This window comes from Dendrobates tinctorius, unplaced genomic scaffold (genome assembly GCF_039654945.1).
Source record: "Dendrobates tinctorius isolate UK_male_01 unplaced genomic scaffold, ASM3965494v1 ptg000070l, whole genome shotgun sequence".
NCBI lineage: Eukaryota > Metazoa > Chordata > Amphibia > Anura > Dendrobatidae > Dendrobates > Dendrobates tinctorius.
In genome coordinates this window covers 47,019,842-47,037,392 of record NW_027361738.1, presented here as the reverse complement: position 1 = coordinate 47,037,392, position 17,551 = coordinate 47,019,842, and the positions used below count along the sequence as shown (strand labels likewise).

The 17,551-nt window shown below is 50.6% G+C and overlaps 1 protein-coding gene across 2 annotated transcripts in view; it reads left to right on the top strand.

The window, feature by feature from the left end:
* The first annotated feature begins 2,367 nt into the window (after nucleotides 1–2,367).
* LOC141095567 (isopentenyl-diphosphate Delta-isomerase 1-like) overlaps nucleotides 2,368–17,551 on the top strand; it is a 36,178-nt gene continuing 20,994 nt past the window's right edge. The window contains exons 1-2 of one of the 2 annotated variants that reach the window (XM_073581638.1): nucleotides 2,368–2,713; nucleotides 8,000–8,157. In XM_073581638.1, the coding sequence (XP_073437739.1) occupies nucleotides 2,601–2,713; nucleotides 8,000–8,157 (271 nt within the window). In that variant the 5' untranslated portion in view covers nucleotides 2,368–2,600. Of the gene's footprint in view, nucleotides 2,714–7,996; nucleotides 8,158–17,551 lie in introns of both variants that reach the window. The other variant, XM_073581637.1, reaches the window with a different exon arrangement.

Sequence of the window (17,551 nt, the reverse complement as noted above, 5' to 3'; positions counted from 1 at the left end):
TTTTTTTGTTAATTCTGACTCCCAAAAATGTGCTCCAAAATGGTACCAATAATAAACATTAAATCAAAAAACAAGCCCTAACATGACTCTGTCAGCAAAAATATGGAAAAATTATTGCTATCAAAATATGGCAAAGATAAACGTATTTTAATGTGTTACAGCAGCCGAACAGAAAAATAAACTGCTGTATATAAATCTGGAATCGCTGTAATCGCACCGACCCAAAGAATAAAGTCGCTTAATCACTTATACCGCACAAGGAACGACATAAAAAAATAAATAAAACCAATTCTTCATCTGCTGCTGATTTTTCATTCTGCCTCCCAAAGATCGCAGTAAGTCTTGGCACACATTTATCCTGTGCTCTGCGCTAATTGCTTACACCTGGGTTTCCATGTAAATCTCTAAAATATGAGAGTCAGACAGAAACCCAGTGAGTCTCCGCTGCTCCTCCCAGTACCTGACATCAGATCCAGCGCACCGGTGAGTCTCCACTGCTGCTCACAATACCTATATCAGCTCCAGCGCACCGGTGAGTCTTCGTTGCTTCTCCCGGTACCTGGCATCAGCTCCAACGCACCAGTGAGTCTCTGTTTCTGCTTGAGGTACCTAGCATTGTCTCCAGCGCACCGCTGAGTCGCTGCTGCTGCTCAAAATGCCTGTATCGGCTCCAGCGCACCGGTGAGTCTCCGTTGTTGCTCCCGGTACCTGGCATTGGCTCCAGTGCACCAGTGAGTCTCCGCTGCTGCTCGTGGTACCTAGCATCGGCTCCAGTTCACCGGTGAGTCTCCACTGCTGCTCGCCGTAACAGGTATCGGCAAAAGCGCACCAGTGAGTCTTTGCTGCTGCTCCCGATCCCTGGCATCAGCTCCAGCGCACTGGTGAGTCTCCACTGATGCTCGTAATACCTGGCATCGGCTCCAGCGCATCAGTGAGTCTCCGCTGCTGCTCGCGGTACATGGCATCAGCTTCAGTGTTGATGATGTCACATCGACAGCCAATCAGAGGGTTAGCGGTTCTGCCGGTGTAGGCAGAAAGCACCAATCACAGCCAGGGAGCGGACCGATTGACTGGTACCCGGTCAACGTGATGTCAGTGCCATAAATAAAGCCTGACACCAATGGCGGAGACTCACCAGTGAACCCGAGGCTTGTGAGCGCAGTGCGGTTTGTTTCTTTTTAACAAACCTGCAGCCGGAGACATTCATTTACTGAAAGGGAACAACCCCTTTAAGTATTGTGATCCAGTTGAGGGGTCTGCTCAGGCACCCATCGCCCCCTTTCCCACATGACAGAGTCACATGTACTTATTAGAACGTGATTTACACTATATACTGTATTCAATGCAGTATTATATATTGTATTATATATTGTACTGCGGGGAAATGTGGTGCCTCTGAGGATTCAGTCGCCACAGAGGTACTGTACCTCCTCCTGAGGTGTGGTGCCCCACCATTCAGGTAAGGTGGAGACACCTGACCACACTCCAACACCTGCATCCCACACCACATAGTAGTGTAGCAAAGCACCTTTGGTGGCTCCCTGCTTGGAACACGAAGAGTGCTGGGAGGTGGGTGGAGCTGAGTTGCACAAGAGAGCGGGAGATTATTAGGAAAAGGTCAGTCTGTGAGAGAAGATCCCCTGAGTGGGATGAATGGAAGGAGGTGCTGCAGCAGACTCCTGTGACCTGGAGCTGCTGGCACTGGAAAGATATAGAAAGCCTGATTCTCCATAAGGAAGAAAGATTAGTACGGAACGTAAGGAGAAGAAGAGAGCTAAGGACTAGGGTGAGAGCAGAGCCCTTCCTCAAGTTCTAAGCGCATGGCCGGGGTCCGGTCCCCGAGGTTGTATGGATACTAATGGTCCTGCAGCAGACACCGGAGGAATAGAAGTTGTCACCACTTTATTCCCACACAAAACTTGGGGGCATTTTACCTCATTTGGATTTTTTTCATGCTCTTCATTACTTTCCAAGGCACACTGATCGGTCGGTGCCTTCAAACACTACAACTTGACTTAAGGTTAAAAAAAAAAAAGGCCGAGGGAAAAACAAAAAAAAATTTACAATTCAGGGGAGAAGTAAAAACAAATTTTCAAAGCAAAAATTGTCTGTGTCCATAAGGGGTTAAGCTGAAAGCCTCGCTGTGATTGGTTGCTATGGGCAACAGAGGACAGTGTGTGTTTTTTTCTGACTGATTTCTAGTATAGGAATGTCGGCACCACGTGACGCTCCTTTCCCCCCTCCTCCATAGCATATTTTGATGGACAGGTGTCTCATCGCATCAGTGTGATGGCAGCGGGGGGCGGGACTATCTGGTCTCCGTTGCTCCAGAGGGCGTGTCTTCCAACACACGCGTGACGTATGACGGAGCAGTGGGCGTGGTCATGTTCCCGCTTCCTGGTGGAACGCGAGGACCGGAATCCGCTCCGTGTAGCTGACGCCGTTTGTGCTTGGTGTAGACGTTAGAGTAGGAGGCTCTGTGCAGCGCACGGTGACGAGGAGCGGCCAGAGCAGCGCTGCGGGCGGGCGGTGTCGTGTTAATGTGCAGCGGATCACCAGATGGTGGGACGCGGTGGTTCGGAGTCCTGATTGGCTGAGAGATGTTGTGGGCGGGGATTGTAGGCGGTGCCCGTGTCTTGTCGGGTCTTGGCAGCGGCCGCTCCGGGCTGCGAGCAGTTCTGCGGCAGGACGCGAGGAGTGCGGTGTGCAGCAGGTGAGCGCCGCGCAGTGCGTTATGGGGCGGTAGTGCGCACGGACGGTCCGTAGGCCGCCTGTGGCGTGCAAGAGTGGGTTTGTTACACCTGGGAGGGGATCTACTGCACCCAGTGGTGGCAGCCAATCACAGCCCTGCTGTCCTCTCCCGGGTGCTGCAGAACACTAGGAGCTGGGCGTGCTGAGGAGCCGCCCGTTTAGGCTATGTGCCCACGTTGCTTTATTGAAGCAGAATATTCCTGAGCGGAAAGGCACACCCTCTTCCCAGTAAAACACATACGTTTTATGAAGCGCTTTTGTATCGGTGGTTTCACATTAGCGTTTCAGGTCGCAGGCCGTGCGCAGTATTGCGTTTGGCGGCGCATGCGTCCATTTGACGGTGCACCGAGCGCACCAAATTGCAACAGGTTGCGTTTGGCGCTGGTCGCCGCACTGTCAAAAGGACGCAGGCGCCGCCAAACACATACCTGCGCACGGCCTGCGTCCCCAGTGCTAAAGATAGGGGACACAGGATGCATGCAGCGTCATGCGCCCATAGGTGGAGCTGCCGGAGGAGGCGGGGCTTAGCGCAGGCTGACGCTGCGGTCTGAAACGCTAATGTGAAACCACCCTAAGCGTTTTTGATACTTTTGTTAAGCGTTTTCCTATGCGTTTCCGCAAAATTAATGAACATGCTGCGTTTTTTCTGCTAAGTGTTTCCGCAGCGGAAAAAAATGCACCATTAGCACAACATGTGCGGATTCCATTATGATTACATTGGATTAAGCGTTTCTGCAGCAGAAACGCACGTCTAAAAGCGCCGCGGAAACGCTTAAAAAAAGCAACGTGGGCACACAAACTTAAGGCGATGTGCCCACACTAGCGTTTTTAAACGCTCAGAAAACCGGACTCCTTCCCAGGAAACGCGCAGTTTATTTCTGTGCATTTTTGCACAAAAAACGTGCGTATTTTCCGCGCGTTTTCTGGGAACATTGGAAACAGCTGAAAACGCGGCGCTATGCTGAAATTAATAAGCATGCTGCGTTTCTAGCCGCTAAGCGTTTTCTGAGCGGAAAAAACGCATGCATTGGCACAAAAAGCCAAAAATGCATTAAATTTAATGGGGAGCTTCTGTTAAGCGTTTCTGCAGCGTCTGATCCGGCTCAAACACTGTGGAAACGCTTCCAAAAGCGCAGCGTGGGCACACAGCCTAAAGGGAACCTGTCACCCCCCCCAGGCGTTTTTAAGTAAAAGTGCCACCTTGTGCAGCACTAATGCTGCATTCTGTCTGTTACTTAGCTTCCCTTCCACCGCAGAAATAATTGTTAATAAAATTGTTAAAAAATACCTGAATTCTGACGGGGGGTAGGTCTTTCCCCCTCTGATAGACGCCTCGCATCCATTAGTCATTTCGTCATTTCTAACTACGCATGCCCACGAAACTATAGTACAGCGCAGGCGCCCCATTTCAAAGGAAAACTGAGGAGGCGGCGCCAAATACGAAATGAGTGATGGATGCGAGGCGCCTGTCAGAGGGGGAAAGACCTGCCCCCTGTCAGAATTCAGGTATTTTTGAACAATTTTATAAACGATTATTTCTGCGGTGGAATGGAAGCTAAGTAACAGAGCCACCTCAACAGAATGTAGCATTAGTGCTGCACAAGGTGGCTCTTTTACTTAAAAACGCCTGGGGGGGGTGACAGGTTCCCTTTAATGGCTGCATGCCAATCATCTATTTTTACATGGCCATGTGAGCGCTGTCATCAGGGGCACATATATATGACAGTGGGCCGGCAGCTGGCACAGCAGACGGCGCCATTCACACCTGGAGGTTTTTGGGGGAGCTCCTCCTGTTTGTGTCTATGGGACATTCACTTTGCTGCTCATATGGGAAGTTTTTTGTTTTTTTTTTGTTTTTGTTTTTTTAGTATTTCCAGAGGGTTTTCTGAAAAAGTGCCTGTGCTTAAAGCAGAAACTGATGGAAAATCCTCCAAACTAGGCTCTGTCCAATCAGAAGATGGCAAAACAAACCTCTTCATAACCCCTGCAGGGAAAGAAAAACTAAAGTGTCTCCTGGAACACTTTCACTTTGAGAACGGAGCGTTAGGCTGAGTTCACACGTGGCGTTTCTTTCGCGTTTCCGCGGCGGTTTTAACCGCGCGATTTTGCCGCGAAAAATAAGCATCCCATGCATTCCTATTAGATTCCGCAATGCTGTGCTAATGCTGCGGTTTTTACCACGGCGGAATCGCTTTGCGGTAAAAACCGCAGCATGCTCATTAATTTGCGGAATCGCGGCGATCCTGCACCCATAGGAATGCATTGTTCCGCTTACTTCCTGCATGTGGCTGTGCACACCATGCGGAAAGTAAGCAGAACAATTGCGGATGGTACCCACGGTCCGGAGGAGAGGAGACTGTCCTCCAGGCTTTGGGTACCATATCCCTGTAAAAAATAGAATTTCAAATAAAAAATATTGTTATTCTTACCTTCCGGCGTCCCGCGCAGCTTTCCCGCCTCTCTCCACGCTCCCGGTCCCAGTAAGCCTTTGCGAAAATGCCCGCGATGGCGTCCGTTCTCGCGGGATCGCGAAGTCTCGCGGTCATTCGCGCGACGTCATCACGAATTACCGCGAGACATCGCGATCCCGCAAGAACTGACGTCATCGCGGGCATTTTCGCAAAGGATTACTGGGAACGGATGCACGGGACGTCGGAAGGTGAGAATAACAGTATTTTTTATTTTTTTTTACATTCTATCTTTTACTACTGAGGCCGCATAGGCGGCCTCAGTAGTAAAAAGTTGGTCACACTCGTCAAACACTATGTTTGACGAGTGTGACCAACCTGTCAATCAGTTCTCCAAGCGATGCTACAGATCACTTGCAAAACGCTAGCATTTTGCAAGCTAAATACGCTGCAAGCGAAATGCTAGTTTTTCCGCGGGAATTTAAAATGCGATTTTCCTGCGGAATGGAATTCCGGAATTCTCGCGGTAATTCCGCGAGAGTTCCGGTACGTGTGCACTTAGCCTTAGGCCGGGGTCACATGAGCCGTATGTTCTCTCATGTGAGTATCTGCACAATCGGCCCCGATTCTCTATCGGATCAGAGTCTGATCCAAGTCTCGGCGCTCCGAGAGAAAGGGATCACGGGTGAGGAGACGATGGTCTGCGGTAACCTATGACATCCGAGTGCAGTCTGATGTTTCACACACACCCATAGACTTGTATGGGTGTATGTAAGTTTTCCACACTTCAGTTATTTGTTATCAGTCAATATCCGCCAGAGTGTGAAAAAACGGATCCGTTTCCGTTGCGGCACAAACGGATGGCAGTGGATCCGTTTCTTAGACGGATCCGTTTCAGCCGAAATTTAAAGCAACACGACTCTGGGAAAGGGGGGGGGGGACAGATTTTTAACGCCGCTTCCATAACGCTATTGAGGGTTACAAAGCTTGTCAGAGCAAATCTTCCAGGCATGCGCACTTGAAAAAATCTGTCAGCCGCTAAAAAAAAAAACGGTATATAGTCCGTCTGCTCCACCCGGGAGATGCTACAATTCAAACAGATCCGTCAAAATCTGCCGCTAATGCAAGTCTATGGGGGAAAAAAACGGATCTGCCGAAAAAGGGGCGGATTTTGACTGACTCCAAAAAACTGAAGTGTGAAACAGGCCTAAGCTGACTCTTGCAGCCACCTGCAGCATGCTGATTGCTTTTATGTGCAGAACAGGCATGAGAAAAAAATGCAGATCTGCGCTGCCCCATAGTATAACACTGGATCTGAAGTTATCAGATGGTGCTCTGCCATGTCATACTCCAGTGTGAATGAGATGATCCGAAAGTGGCAGCGCATGTACCCTGTGTCTAAAGCGCTGCCGGCTTTTGAACGCAGGTGTCTCCTCTGTGCTCACTGAACCGTGCAGAATCACAGGGTTCAAGACATTGTATGGGTGAAACTTATCTTGCAGAGACCCGTGTCTCCGCAAGATAATTAGGCAAGCTGCAGTCTGGAAAGATGCGCCACATGTCCATCTCCATGGGTGAACCGCGGGCGTCTGTGAGATTCTTGAAATGCCATGCTGTGACATCTGGACGCTGCAGAACTACGCAGCGATTACTGATCGCCTGCACATACCCTGTGTCTTCCTGTGACGTGACCTTAGTTCTCAGACTAGTTTATACATCCCCAAAATTTGTGCAACTTGCTGAAAACTGCTTGGCGCGTACGACAGCACGAGACTCGCAGTGCGGTTTCACCACTAATGGCCGCAAGAGTCACTTGTCAGAGGGTCTTGTATCCTTGGTTGGGTTTGGCACGTTTACCCATTGATTGTGCGTCTTCTGTTCCATCGCTGCTGTGTATAGATCCCAGTGTATTGTTCCCATTACCATGAATAGGGGCTGTGTACAGAGTGGATCCACAGCAGCAGCCAATGGGGCCATTGACTTTAATGAAGATTTGTCAGGTTCTCGCACCTGAATCCCATTTTTCAGGACTTCAGATTAAGCCCCAACCGGGCAGTCACGTGTGGCTAAAACGTGATGTGAACACGGCCTAATGTGTCTGAACTGCTGGTGCTGCTTGGAAGCTTCTCTGTCCCATTTAAGGTACTGTCACACTTAGCGATGTACCAGCGATCCCGACCAGCGATATGACGCGGTCAGGATCGCTGGTACATCGCTAAGTGGTCGCTAGTGAGCTGCCACACAGGCAGATCTCACTAGCGACATCGCTGGGGACGGGGGTCGCTACTTACCTGTCACACCAGGCGATCCTGTGTCCTCCCGCCCGGCTCCACGCGTCGCTCGTCGTCACAGCAGGAAGCGCCGCAGGAAGCTGACGACGAGAAACAGTCCTGAACGTTCTTGCGCGATCAGCGATAACCAGCGGGGGAGCGGGTCGCTGGTAAGTATCAGACACAGCGATATCGCTATAACGTCACTAGTTATAGTGATATTGCTAGCGATATCTCTTAGTGTGACAGGCCCTTTAGGGGGCTTGACGTGTAAACTCAATTCTGAGTTTAGGGTCTCTTTTAAGTTTCACCCATCCAACTTTCACAGTGTACAGGATGCGATCTCTTGACCTCAACAGACTCGTGATCACATGTGAGACTGTTGCGTTTGGGTCGGGGCACCTGCAGCCGGCCTGGTCATGACTGTCCGTACTTTGACCGTGAAAGACTGATGATGTTACACCGGCTTTAATGATACTTTCATTAGTGCAGATTATTTTAGTTTCAGCGGCGATTGTTCTGTTCTTTTTGTGCTTCTTGCTAAACATGAGCCCGCTGTTTCCGCAGCAGGACGTACAGAGCAGCCATGCCTGAGGTGGACACTGACGCCCTGGATGAGAAGCAGGTGCAGTTGCTCTCGGAGATGTGCATTCTGATCGATGAGAACGACAAGAAGATTGGAGCAGACACCAAGAAGAACTGTCACCTCAATGAAAATATCAGCAAAGGTAAAGCGAGTGCTGGGAAGGCTACATGTAGAATAGGGTCAGCACCTATCAGCCCTCACACACAGCATTCTAAAATGCTGCACAGTCATGGCCAAAAGTGTTGGTGCCCATGAATTTGTCCCAGAGAATTAAGTATTTCTCCAAGAAAATTATTGCCGTTAGACATGTTTTGATGCACACACGTTTATTTCCTTTGTGTGTATTGGAACAACAGAAAAATAGTAAAAAAAGGACTGTAAAGTCAGCTCACTACTGTGTAGACTCCTCGTTAGACAGCTGGCACTCAGCACGGTTCCATTGAAGCAAACATATGTAACAACAGGAGAAAAGGATCCAGCGAGAAAGTAGCAGTCTAAAAAATACCGTAACTTTTAATCAATTATTTAAAACATGGACGGCACAAAGTTGTCAGGCAAAAAAACACATTGTCAGATCAACGCGTTTTGACTTTGCAGTCTTCGTCAAGATCTTGACGGACTGCAAAGTCGAAACGCGTTGATCTGACAACAATGTGGTTTTTTTGCCTGATACCTTTCTTTCATCCCTATTTTTCTGCTAATCCATTATTTAAAACATGGACGGCACAAAGTTAAGTTGGACATAATTTCACACAAAGCCCCCAAAAATGGGCAGGACAAAATTGTTAGCACCCTCAAGTTGTAAACTTCTTGATTTTGTTGCACACCGTGGACAAAGGAACATGATGGTTGATATTGTTCAACAATTTTGGTTCTCGTGTCCTCAGACAGTTCTCTCTCCTCTTACTGTTCTCCATGCTTAGTGTGGCACATACAGACAATGCAAACGTTGTGTCAACTTCTCCCCTTTTTCTTTAGTTTCGGGTGTGATTTTTATATTGCCCACATTTTGTTACTTGCCACAGGTGAGTTTGAACAAGAATCACATGCTTGAGACAAGTGGTTTGCCCCAAATTTTGGAAAGGAGCCGACCATTTTATCCCGCTCATTTTTGGGGTGTTGTGGTGTGAAATTATGTCCAATTTGCCTTTTTTTCTTTGTGTTAGGAAATAAACAAATATGTTTAACAAAATGTGTAATTGCAATAATTTTTTAGGAGAAATAATTCATTTTATGGCACAATTTCAAGAGTGCCAACATTTTTGGCAATGACTTTGTCCCCAATTCGCTCAGCATAACACAAAAAAGACCTTTATTATACCCACCTACTGGTATAATATGTGACTGCAGAGTTGTGAATCCTCACATGGCCTGCACTGTGAGGTTTTCTCTATCGCTTCATTGGGGGACACAGAGACCATGGGTGTACGCTGCTGCCACTAGGAGGCTGACACTATGCACAAAAAAAGGTTAGCTCCTCCTCTGCAGTGTACACCCCACCGACCGGCAGGAAATTCCTCAGTTTAGCTTAGTGTCAGTAGGAGGTGGACACAGGTCTTTCATTAGACCCTTATCTATCTCGATGTGCGTCGTTCCTTTTCAGGTTTCCGGAGGGATACAGTGTGAATGGTCATAACTGTACTCCCACAAGAGACTATGAGTACGGCGTGTACTGCCACCCCGTATCTTCATAGCTCTCAGTGGCGGGACCACAGCTTAGCACGGGTGCGTGCCAGAGATCCGGAGAGTCCTCATCCCCCGCCTTCCACCCACTCGCCTACCAGAGCCTGTCGGTCGGATGAGGCGCGGATACCACAAAGACGCAGACAGCGTGGGATATATCAGGTACCTTTATTGCAAACAGAGGTGAGTATGCAGTCCAAGATGCGGCCCCCTGGCGGTTTCGGGATTCTTGGGAGCGGTCGCCGAGGGAGTACTGTGGAGTCTCTGCGCCGCCTGCGCCTCCCGGCGGCCGCCGCATTCATACGGGCCCCGGCTGTTGCGCGGGCCTTGTTCTATGCTTCTCCACCTCCTTCTTTCTTCGGCGTTCGGCAGGGGATCCAGGTGATAGGTAGGGAGGTGGCCGCAGCGACGCTGCGAGACCTCCGCCCCGCGCTGACAGGCGGCCGCCGCCATTAATTTAGTCCCCGGTTTCATTTCGGGCCTTCTCTGACGTCGCGGCCACGCCCCCCACTCTCTCTCATAGGCGGGCTTCTCTCCCGCCCGTTCTAGGACCACCCACCGCCTCTCAGAGCCTGTGGTGTGCAGCGGGCGGTACCCTCTTTGCCTCAGCGGCTAGCTCCGCCCATCTTCTTCGTTTGAAAGCGCGCGTTTATCCTGGTTCCCTCAGGCTGCCGCCATTTTATCAGCCTGTCAGCCGGACACAGAAGAATTCCACGTTCTCCTCTGCTGGGGCCCTGCATCTTCAGACAAGCCGTGTATCAGCACCTTTGGGGACACCGCATCATGAGTAGCTCTGCAACTGCAGACTGACACCCTTCTCTGCCTTCTGTCCTCCAACCTTCCGGCATTTCCGCAGGTTTCTTCTTTTCTCCTTCATTATGCTTAACTCTAAGGCTGAGCGTGGCCATCCGCCTGCCCCCACGGGCTCTCTAGTGCAGTTCTTCGCATGCTCCTCTTGCAATGACCCCGTCCAGGAGCCACCTATTGTGCCACTTGAAAGCGAACCCCCCATTCCTGGTTGGGCCTCGTCTCTTTCACAATCTGTGGCAGACCTCACCAAGGTGTCTCAGTCCCTAGTAGCCGTCCTTGATAAGTTGCCCCTGGACACTTCTGCAGGGTCCAGCAGGAGAAGCCGCAAAGGCCCAGACAGGATTTCCGGCCGGGATCCCCTCCTTGCCTCACATCCCCACATAGTCCTTCCCAGCAGTCGCCCTCCCGTGCCTCCTCACCCGAGTCAGGTGAAGCGTTCTCGGATGTGTCATCCGAAGGGATCTTAGAGCTGGACTCGGACCAGGACGCGGACATGAAGGTTTCGGTACAGAACCTCATTGCTGCGATTAACCACACCTTCAAAATCTCAGACTCCCCTGCGAAACCCTCAGAACAGGAGGTTTCGTTCAGACGGGCAGAAACACCTTCCAGGGTCTTCGCCTCCCACTCTGAGTTTGGCAAGATCCTTACCAGGGAAAGAGAAAATCCGACCAGGCGCTTTCAAAGAGGGAAGCGCCTCGGCGTGCTGTACCCGTTTGCCAAGTAGCTCACCGACAACTGGTCCGCTTCCCCCTCGGTAGACGCACCCGTGTCCAGACTGTCTAACAACACGGTCCTCCCGATTTCAGGTGTGGCGTCACTAAAGGAATCGAATGATAGGATTATAGAATCCTTAGCAAAGTCAGCATTCGAAGCAGCTGCAGCGGTGTTAAGCCCAGCCTTCGCTTCCCCTTGGGTAGCGAAGGCCATAGCCACTTGGGCAGAGGATCTCCGCAAGGGCATCCTAGGTAAGGCCCAACCAGAACAATTGGCCGAACTGGCCAACCAGATCTCCCATGCAGGGGATTATCTGCTCTCTGCCTCCTTGGATGCCGCGTCTTGCGCAGTTCAGGCGTCAAGCAACGTTGTGGCAATCCGACGTACAATTTGGTTCAAGGCTTGGCAGGCGGAATTGAATTCAAATAAGTCTCTTACCAATCTGCCTTTTCAGGGAGCGCGTCTCTTCGGATCCCAGCTGGATCAGATTATTAAGGACGCCACTGGAGGCACGAGTTCCCTCCTCCCTCAGTCCAAACCTCGCAGACCTCCGCTAAAACGTCAGTTTCGGCCCTTTCGGACTTTGCGCCGTTTCAATACAGCAGACAACTTCTCTAACCAACAGAGAACGCAGGCACGCCAGGATAGAAAAAAGGCGTCTTTCAGACCCACTCCCTCCTGGCGATCTCACTCCTCCCAGGGCAGATCCTCCAGATCTGGACAGTCCACATCAGCATGACTATCAACGAATCCCCGAGGGTCCTTCCCAATTGGGAGGTCGACTTCTTTTCTTCAGAGACGTCTGGCTTGCCTCAGTAGAGGACGCTTGGGTCAGGGAGGTGGTATCATCAGGATACAAGATAGAGTTAATTTCTCATCCCTGGGATCCCAACCTCCAAAGATCCTGCCTTAGTTCCGGTGTTCTTTGCGTCCATCGCCTCTCTACTCAGTTCCGGAGTGATCGTGCCCGTCCCCGAGTCAGAAGGGTTTACTGAAACCTGTTTGTGGTACCGAAAAAAGGCGGTACAATTCGCCCCATCTTGGACCTCAAGTTACTCAACAAGACAGTCCGACTGCGTCATATCCGAATGGAGTCTCTTCGGTCGGTAATCGCTTCCATGGAGACGCAGGAGTTCATGTGTTCATTAGACATTCAAGATGCCTATCTACATGTTCCCATATTCTCCGGCCATCAGAAATTCCTGCGTTTCGCGATTCGCCAGGAACATTACCAATTCGTTGCACTGCCGTTCGGTCTCGCCACCGCACCCAGAGTAGTTACGAAGATCATGGCAGCGTTGATGGCCTTGTTGAGAATCAAAGGTCTCGTTCTTTTTCCGTACCTCGACGACATTCTGATCAAAGCTCCATCCTTTCATCAAGCTCGCCAAAGTCTTACAATTGTCCTCGACACCCTGTCCAATTTCGGGTGGCTCATCAACAAAAAGAAGTCCTGCCTTTTTCCGACACAACGTCTTGTGTTTCTGGGTCTATTGTTCGACACTCGTCGATCGAAGGTTTTTCTCCCACAAGAAAAGATTTGCTCCCTGCAGCGGGATGTACGAGCACTGCAGATCTTACGACTTCCATCTCTCCGGACAACCATGAAAGTCCTGGGAAAGATGGTGGCGGCGACAGAGGCAGTTCCCTTTGCCCAATTTCACTCCAGACCTCTCCAACACGCCATACTGTCTCGGTGGAACAGGTCTGTTCTTTCCCTGGACCGCCCATTTCGTCTTTCATACCGGGACAAGCAGTCCCTCAATTGGTGGCTGACGTCTCCTCTCATCTCCCTAGGACGGTCATTCCTTCCCATTCACTGGCAAATTGTGACAACGGATGCCAGCCTCCTCGGCTGGGGGGGCAGTGTTCCGCAGTCACACTGTTCAGGGTCGATGGTCGATTCAGGAGTCAGCTCTGCCGATCACGTCCTTGAGATACGAGCGATTTATCTGTCTCTTGTTCACTGGGAGATGCTTCTCAAGGGCCTGCCTATCCGGATTCAGACAGACCATGCCACAGCGGTGGCATATGTCAACCGCCGGGGGGGACACGGAGTGTCTCAGCCCTGGCAGAAGTGTCCAAGATTCTCCATTGGGCAGAGCTTTCAGTCCCGGCAATATCCGCGGTGCACATTCCCGGCGTGGACAACTGGGCCGCCGATTTTCTCAGCCACGAGGGTCTCGCGGTGGGAGAGTGGTCCCTACGTCCGGAGGTATTTCTTCAGCTTTGCCGTCGTTGGAGAACCCCGGACGTAGACCTGCTAGCTTCTCGCCTCAACAGGAAAGTCCCACAGTTTGAATCCAAGGCTCGAGATCCTCTCGCAGTGGGAGCCGACGCTCTGGCCATTCCTTGGTCGCAGTTCAAGCTCCCCTACCTATTCCCTCCCCTGCCTCTTCTTCCCAGGCTGTTGAAGAAAATCAAGGCGGAAGGAATTCCAGTCATTCTCATCGCCCCGAATTGGCCCAGAAGGTCTTGGTTCGTGGACATCGTCAACCTTCTCGTGGATGCCCCCTGGAAGCTTCCAGACAGGGCAGATCTGCTGTCTCAAGGTCCGATTTGCCACCCCAATTCTCGGCCGCTCAATTTAACGGCGTGGCTGTTGAAACCAAGGTTTTGAAACTATCAGGCTTTTCGGATCGAGTTATTCATACTATGATCCGGGCCAGAAAGCCATTGTCTTCCAAAATTTATTACCGTACCTGGAAGGCCTATTTCACTTGGTGCGAGTCCACCGACATTCCGCCCATGCATTTTTCACTCCCTTCTGTCTTGGCGTTTCTTCAGGCAGGGCTTGATGCAGGCCTTGCCCTCAGCTCTTTAAAAGGTCAAGTTTCGGCGCTGTCCATTTTATTTCAGAAGACGTTTGCTTCCCGTCCTCAGGTCAAAACCTTCCTTCAAGGAGTGGCTCATACGGCTCCTCCGTACAGAGCGCCCGTAGATCCTTGGGATCTTAATCTGGTTCTTGAGGCTCTGCAAGGTCCTCCCTTTGAACCTCTCCGGGAAGTTTCCCTATACCTCCTTTCATGGGAAGTAGTCTTCCTAGTGGCCATCACCTCCATCCGGCGCGTGTCTGAATTGGCGGCCCTCTCTTGCCGCTCTCCTTTCTTGGTACTACTCCAGGACAAGGTAGTTCTGCGGCCTCCGCCCTCTTTCCTTCTTAAAGTGGTGTCCACTTTCCACCTGAATGAGGATATTGTTCTCCCGTCCTTTTGTCCGGGTCCAACTCGTCCTCGGGAGCGCTCCTTGAACAAGCTGGACTTGGTCAGGGCGATGAAGGTCTACCTAGCTAGGACGACTTCTTTGCGGAAGACAGACTCTCTCTTCATCATTCCAGATGGGGTGCGGAAAGGTCAGCCGGCCTCCAAAGCTACTATTGCTCGCTGGATCAGATCGGCAATTTTGGAGGCCTACCGGGTTAAACATAGATTGGCCCCTCCGGGAATTAGAGCTCACTCTACCCGGGCAGTGGGTGCCTCCTGGGCGGTGCGCCACAGAGCTTCCGCGCTGCAGCTTTGCAAAGCTGCAACCTGGTCATCGGTTCACGCATTTGTGAAATTCTACAAGGTCCACACCTACGCTTCGGTGGATGCCAGCCTACGTAGAAGGATCCTGCAGGCAGCGGTGGTGAGTTCGCAGGCCTGATGGAAGTTTGCTTTCCCGCCCCAGGGACTGCTTTGGGACGTCCCATGGTCTCTGTGTCCCCCAATGAAGCGATAGAGAAAACTGGATTTTTGGGTTGCTTACCGTAAAATCTGTTTCTCGGAGCCTTCATTGGGGACACAGCACCCTCCCATGTTCTGCAACTCCTGTTCTTATGTTTGTTGGTAATTTACAGTTGAGTTGTCTGTTCTGTTTTTCAGTCTATTCTGTTACTTCTCCTACTGCTTTCTCACTAACTGAGGAATTTCCTGCCGGTCGGTGGGGTGTACACTGCGGAGGAGGAGCTAACCTTTTTTGTGCATAGTATCAGCCTCCTAGTGGCAGGAGCGTACACCCATGGTCTCTGTGTCCCCCAATGAAGGCTCCGAGAAACAGATTTTACGGTAAGCAACCCAAAAATCGTGTTTTTCCGGTACTGGGAGCGGCAGGCACACGACTGCAAGTATGTGACTTGCAAACATATGCTCACCTGCCAGACTAGACGTGTGCAGCCTCGCTCAATGCAAGCGTATTGAGCTGCTATGGGCCATACACGTCTAGTGTGAATGTGGCCAGGAGTATGCAAATCGCTTCCGGAGAATCTTGACAGCATACAGTATGCGCAGTGTGCGGACTTAGGCTGGGTTCACACTTGCATTTGGGTGCTCTGCGTAGGGCTGCGTACTTCTTCCCTTCAGATCCGCATAGATGCGCATGCGTCCTGCGTACCTATCTTTACCATTGCGTACTCAGGGATGGGGAAGTAGGCGGAGTGCCTTACACAGACCAGCCATACACAATGTGAACCTGGACTTATACCTCAAGGCTGAACAACCCCTTTAAGGTTAATCTCCCACGAAGAGTATTTGGTGCGTTCTGAGTGCTATGTATTTTTTTTTTTTTTTTTTTTTTTTTTTTTTTTTAATGCTGCGTTTTCCAAGTTCAGAATCCAGAATGAATGGAAACTGTATAAATCACGTGCCATGTGGCTTTTTTTCTGATTGTTGTGTCAAGTCATCATAATGTTCACATTTTTAAGGCTTTACATGTTAAAAACTAGAAAACTCTTCTAAAGAGATCGCAAATATGACTGATCAAACCAAGCACAAGCGCTCGGAGCTCCATGATGCAGCCAATCATAAAGTGCACCTTCCCACCTGCTTGGTTTCCATTTATCTCCACCCTTCTCTGTACAAAGCCAGAGCTGTCAATCAAAATAGAGGGAAAACAAATGGGTAGGAAGGAGCACTTAAAGGGAACCTGTCGCCAGTTTTGACCGATATGCGATACGACCACCACCTTTCCAACCTGATATGTAGCATGTGTACTCCAGTGTGCATCCGCTGGGCTCTTTTGCCTTCCCCAGTACTGCAGAACTTTGCTCTGCCCTCATCAGGGGTGGAAGTACGCTTGTGCAGGAGCGCAATGTTTGGGAGATGGTGTGGATGATGTAGGGACGCATCATCCACAAGGAGGACGGCGTTGAAAGAAGATGGGAGGCACCGGAAAGGTGATGGCCGTATCACATATCAGCCAAACCTGGTGACAGGTTCCCTGTAAATGTTTAGCCACCGCAAGGGTACGCTGAGCACCTGTGCTTGGTTTGACCAGACATTTTGTACGGACAGTCCCTTTTTTAAAAAGGTTTTCTGCTTAGAACAACCCCTAGTCACATGCCATGTCAGGCATCTCCTTTTGATAATGGGAGCCTACGTGCCTCATACTGTGCAGATCATTTATAATTAGGTAACTAATAGTGAAGAGAGAAGGCGCTGGGATAAGGTGTTATCTGAGCATGCTCGGGTGCTAACCGAGTGTCATCAGCATGATCGAAAAATATGTTCGAGTCCCTGCAGCTGCATGTTTCCCGGCTTTCCTGTTTCAGGCTGTGTGCCCACGATGCGATTTTTTTTTTTAAGCGTTTTTGCCGCGATTTTCAGCACGAAAACACTGCGAAAACGTTTAAAAATCGTGTACAGAACGCCCCCCATGCATTCCTCATATGCTGTGCTAATGCTGCGCTTTTTTCCGTGGTGGAATCGCATCGCGGAAAAAATCGCAGCATGCTCATTCTTTTGTACGGAATCGCAAAGAATTGCCGCGATTCCGCACCCATATGAATGCATGAGAATCGCTTACTTCCCGCATGTGGCTATGCCCACCATGCGGGAAGTTAATCGTCTCATGTAAGGTTGGTACCCACGGTGTGGAGGAGAGGAGACTGTCCTTCAGGCCCTGGGTACCATACCCCTGTAAAAAAAAAAGAATAAAAATAAAAAATCGGGGTATATTTTCCTTCCGACGTCCCGCGCTGCATTCCCGGCCTAAGCGTTCCCAGTAATGCCTTGCGGCAAAGTCCTGTGATGACGTAGTCTCGCGTGACTCTAGTTGTCTCGCGAGATCATTATAGTAAGGCTAGTTTCACACTAGCGCTTTTGAGCGCAGCGACGGCCTGCGCACAGCCGCCGCTAAGCCCCGCCCCCTGCCACGCCTCCGTCGGTAGCTCCGCCTACCGGCACATGACGCTGCATGCGTCCTGCGTCCCCTATCTTTATCACTGGGGGCGCAGGCCGTGCGCAGTATGCGTTTGGCGGCGCATGCACCTTTTTGACGGTGCGCCGGCGCAACCAAACTGCAGCAGGTTGCGTTTGGCGCAGGTCGGCGCACCGTCAAAAGGACGCATG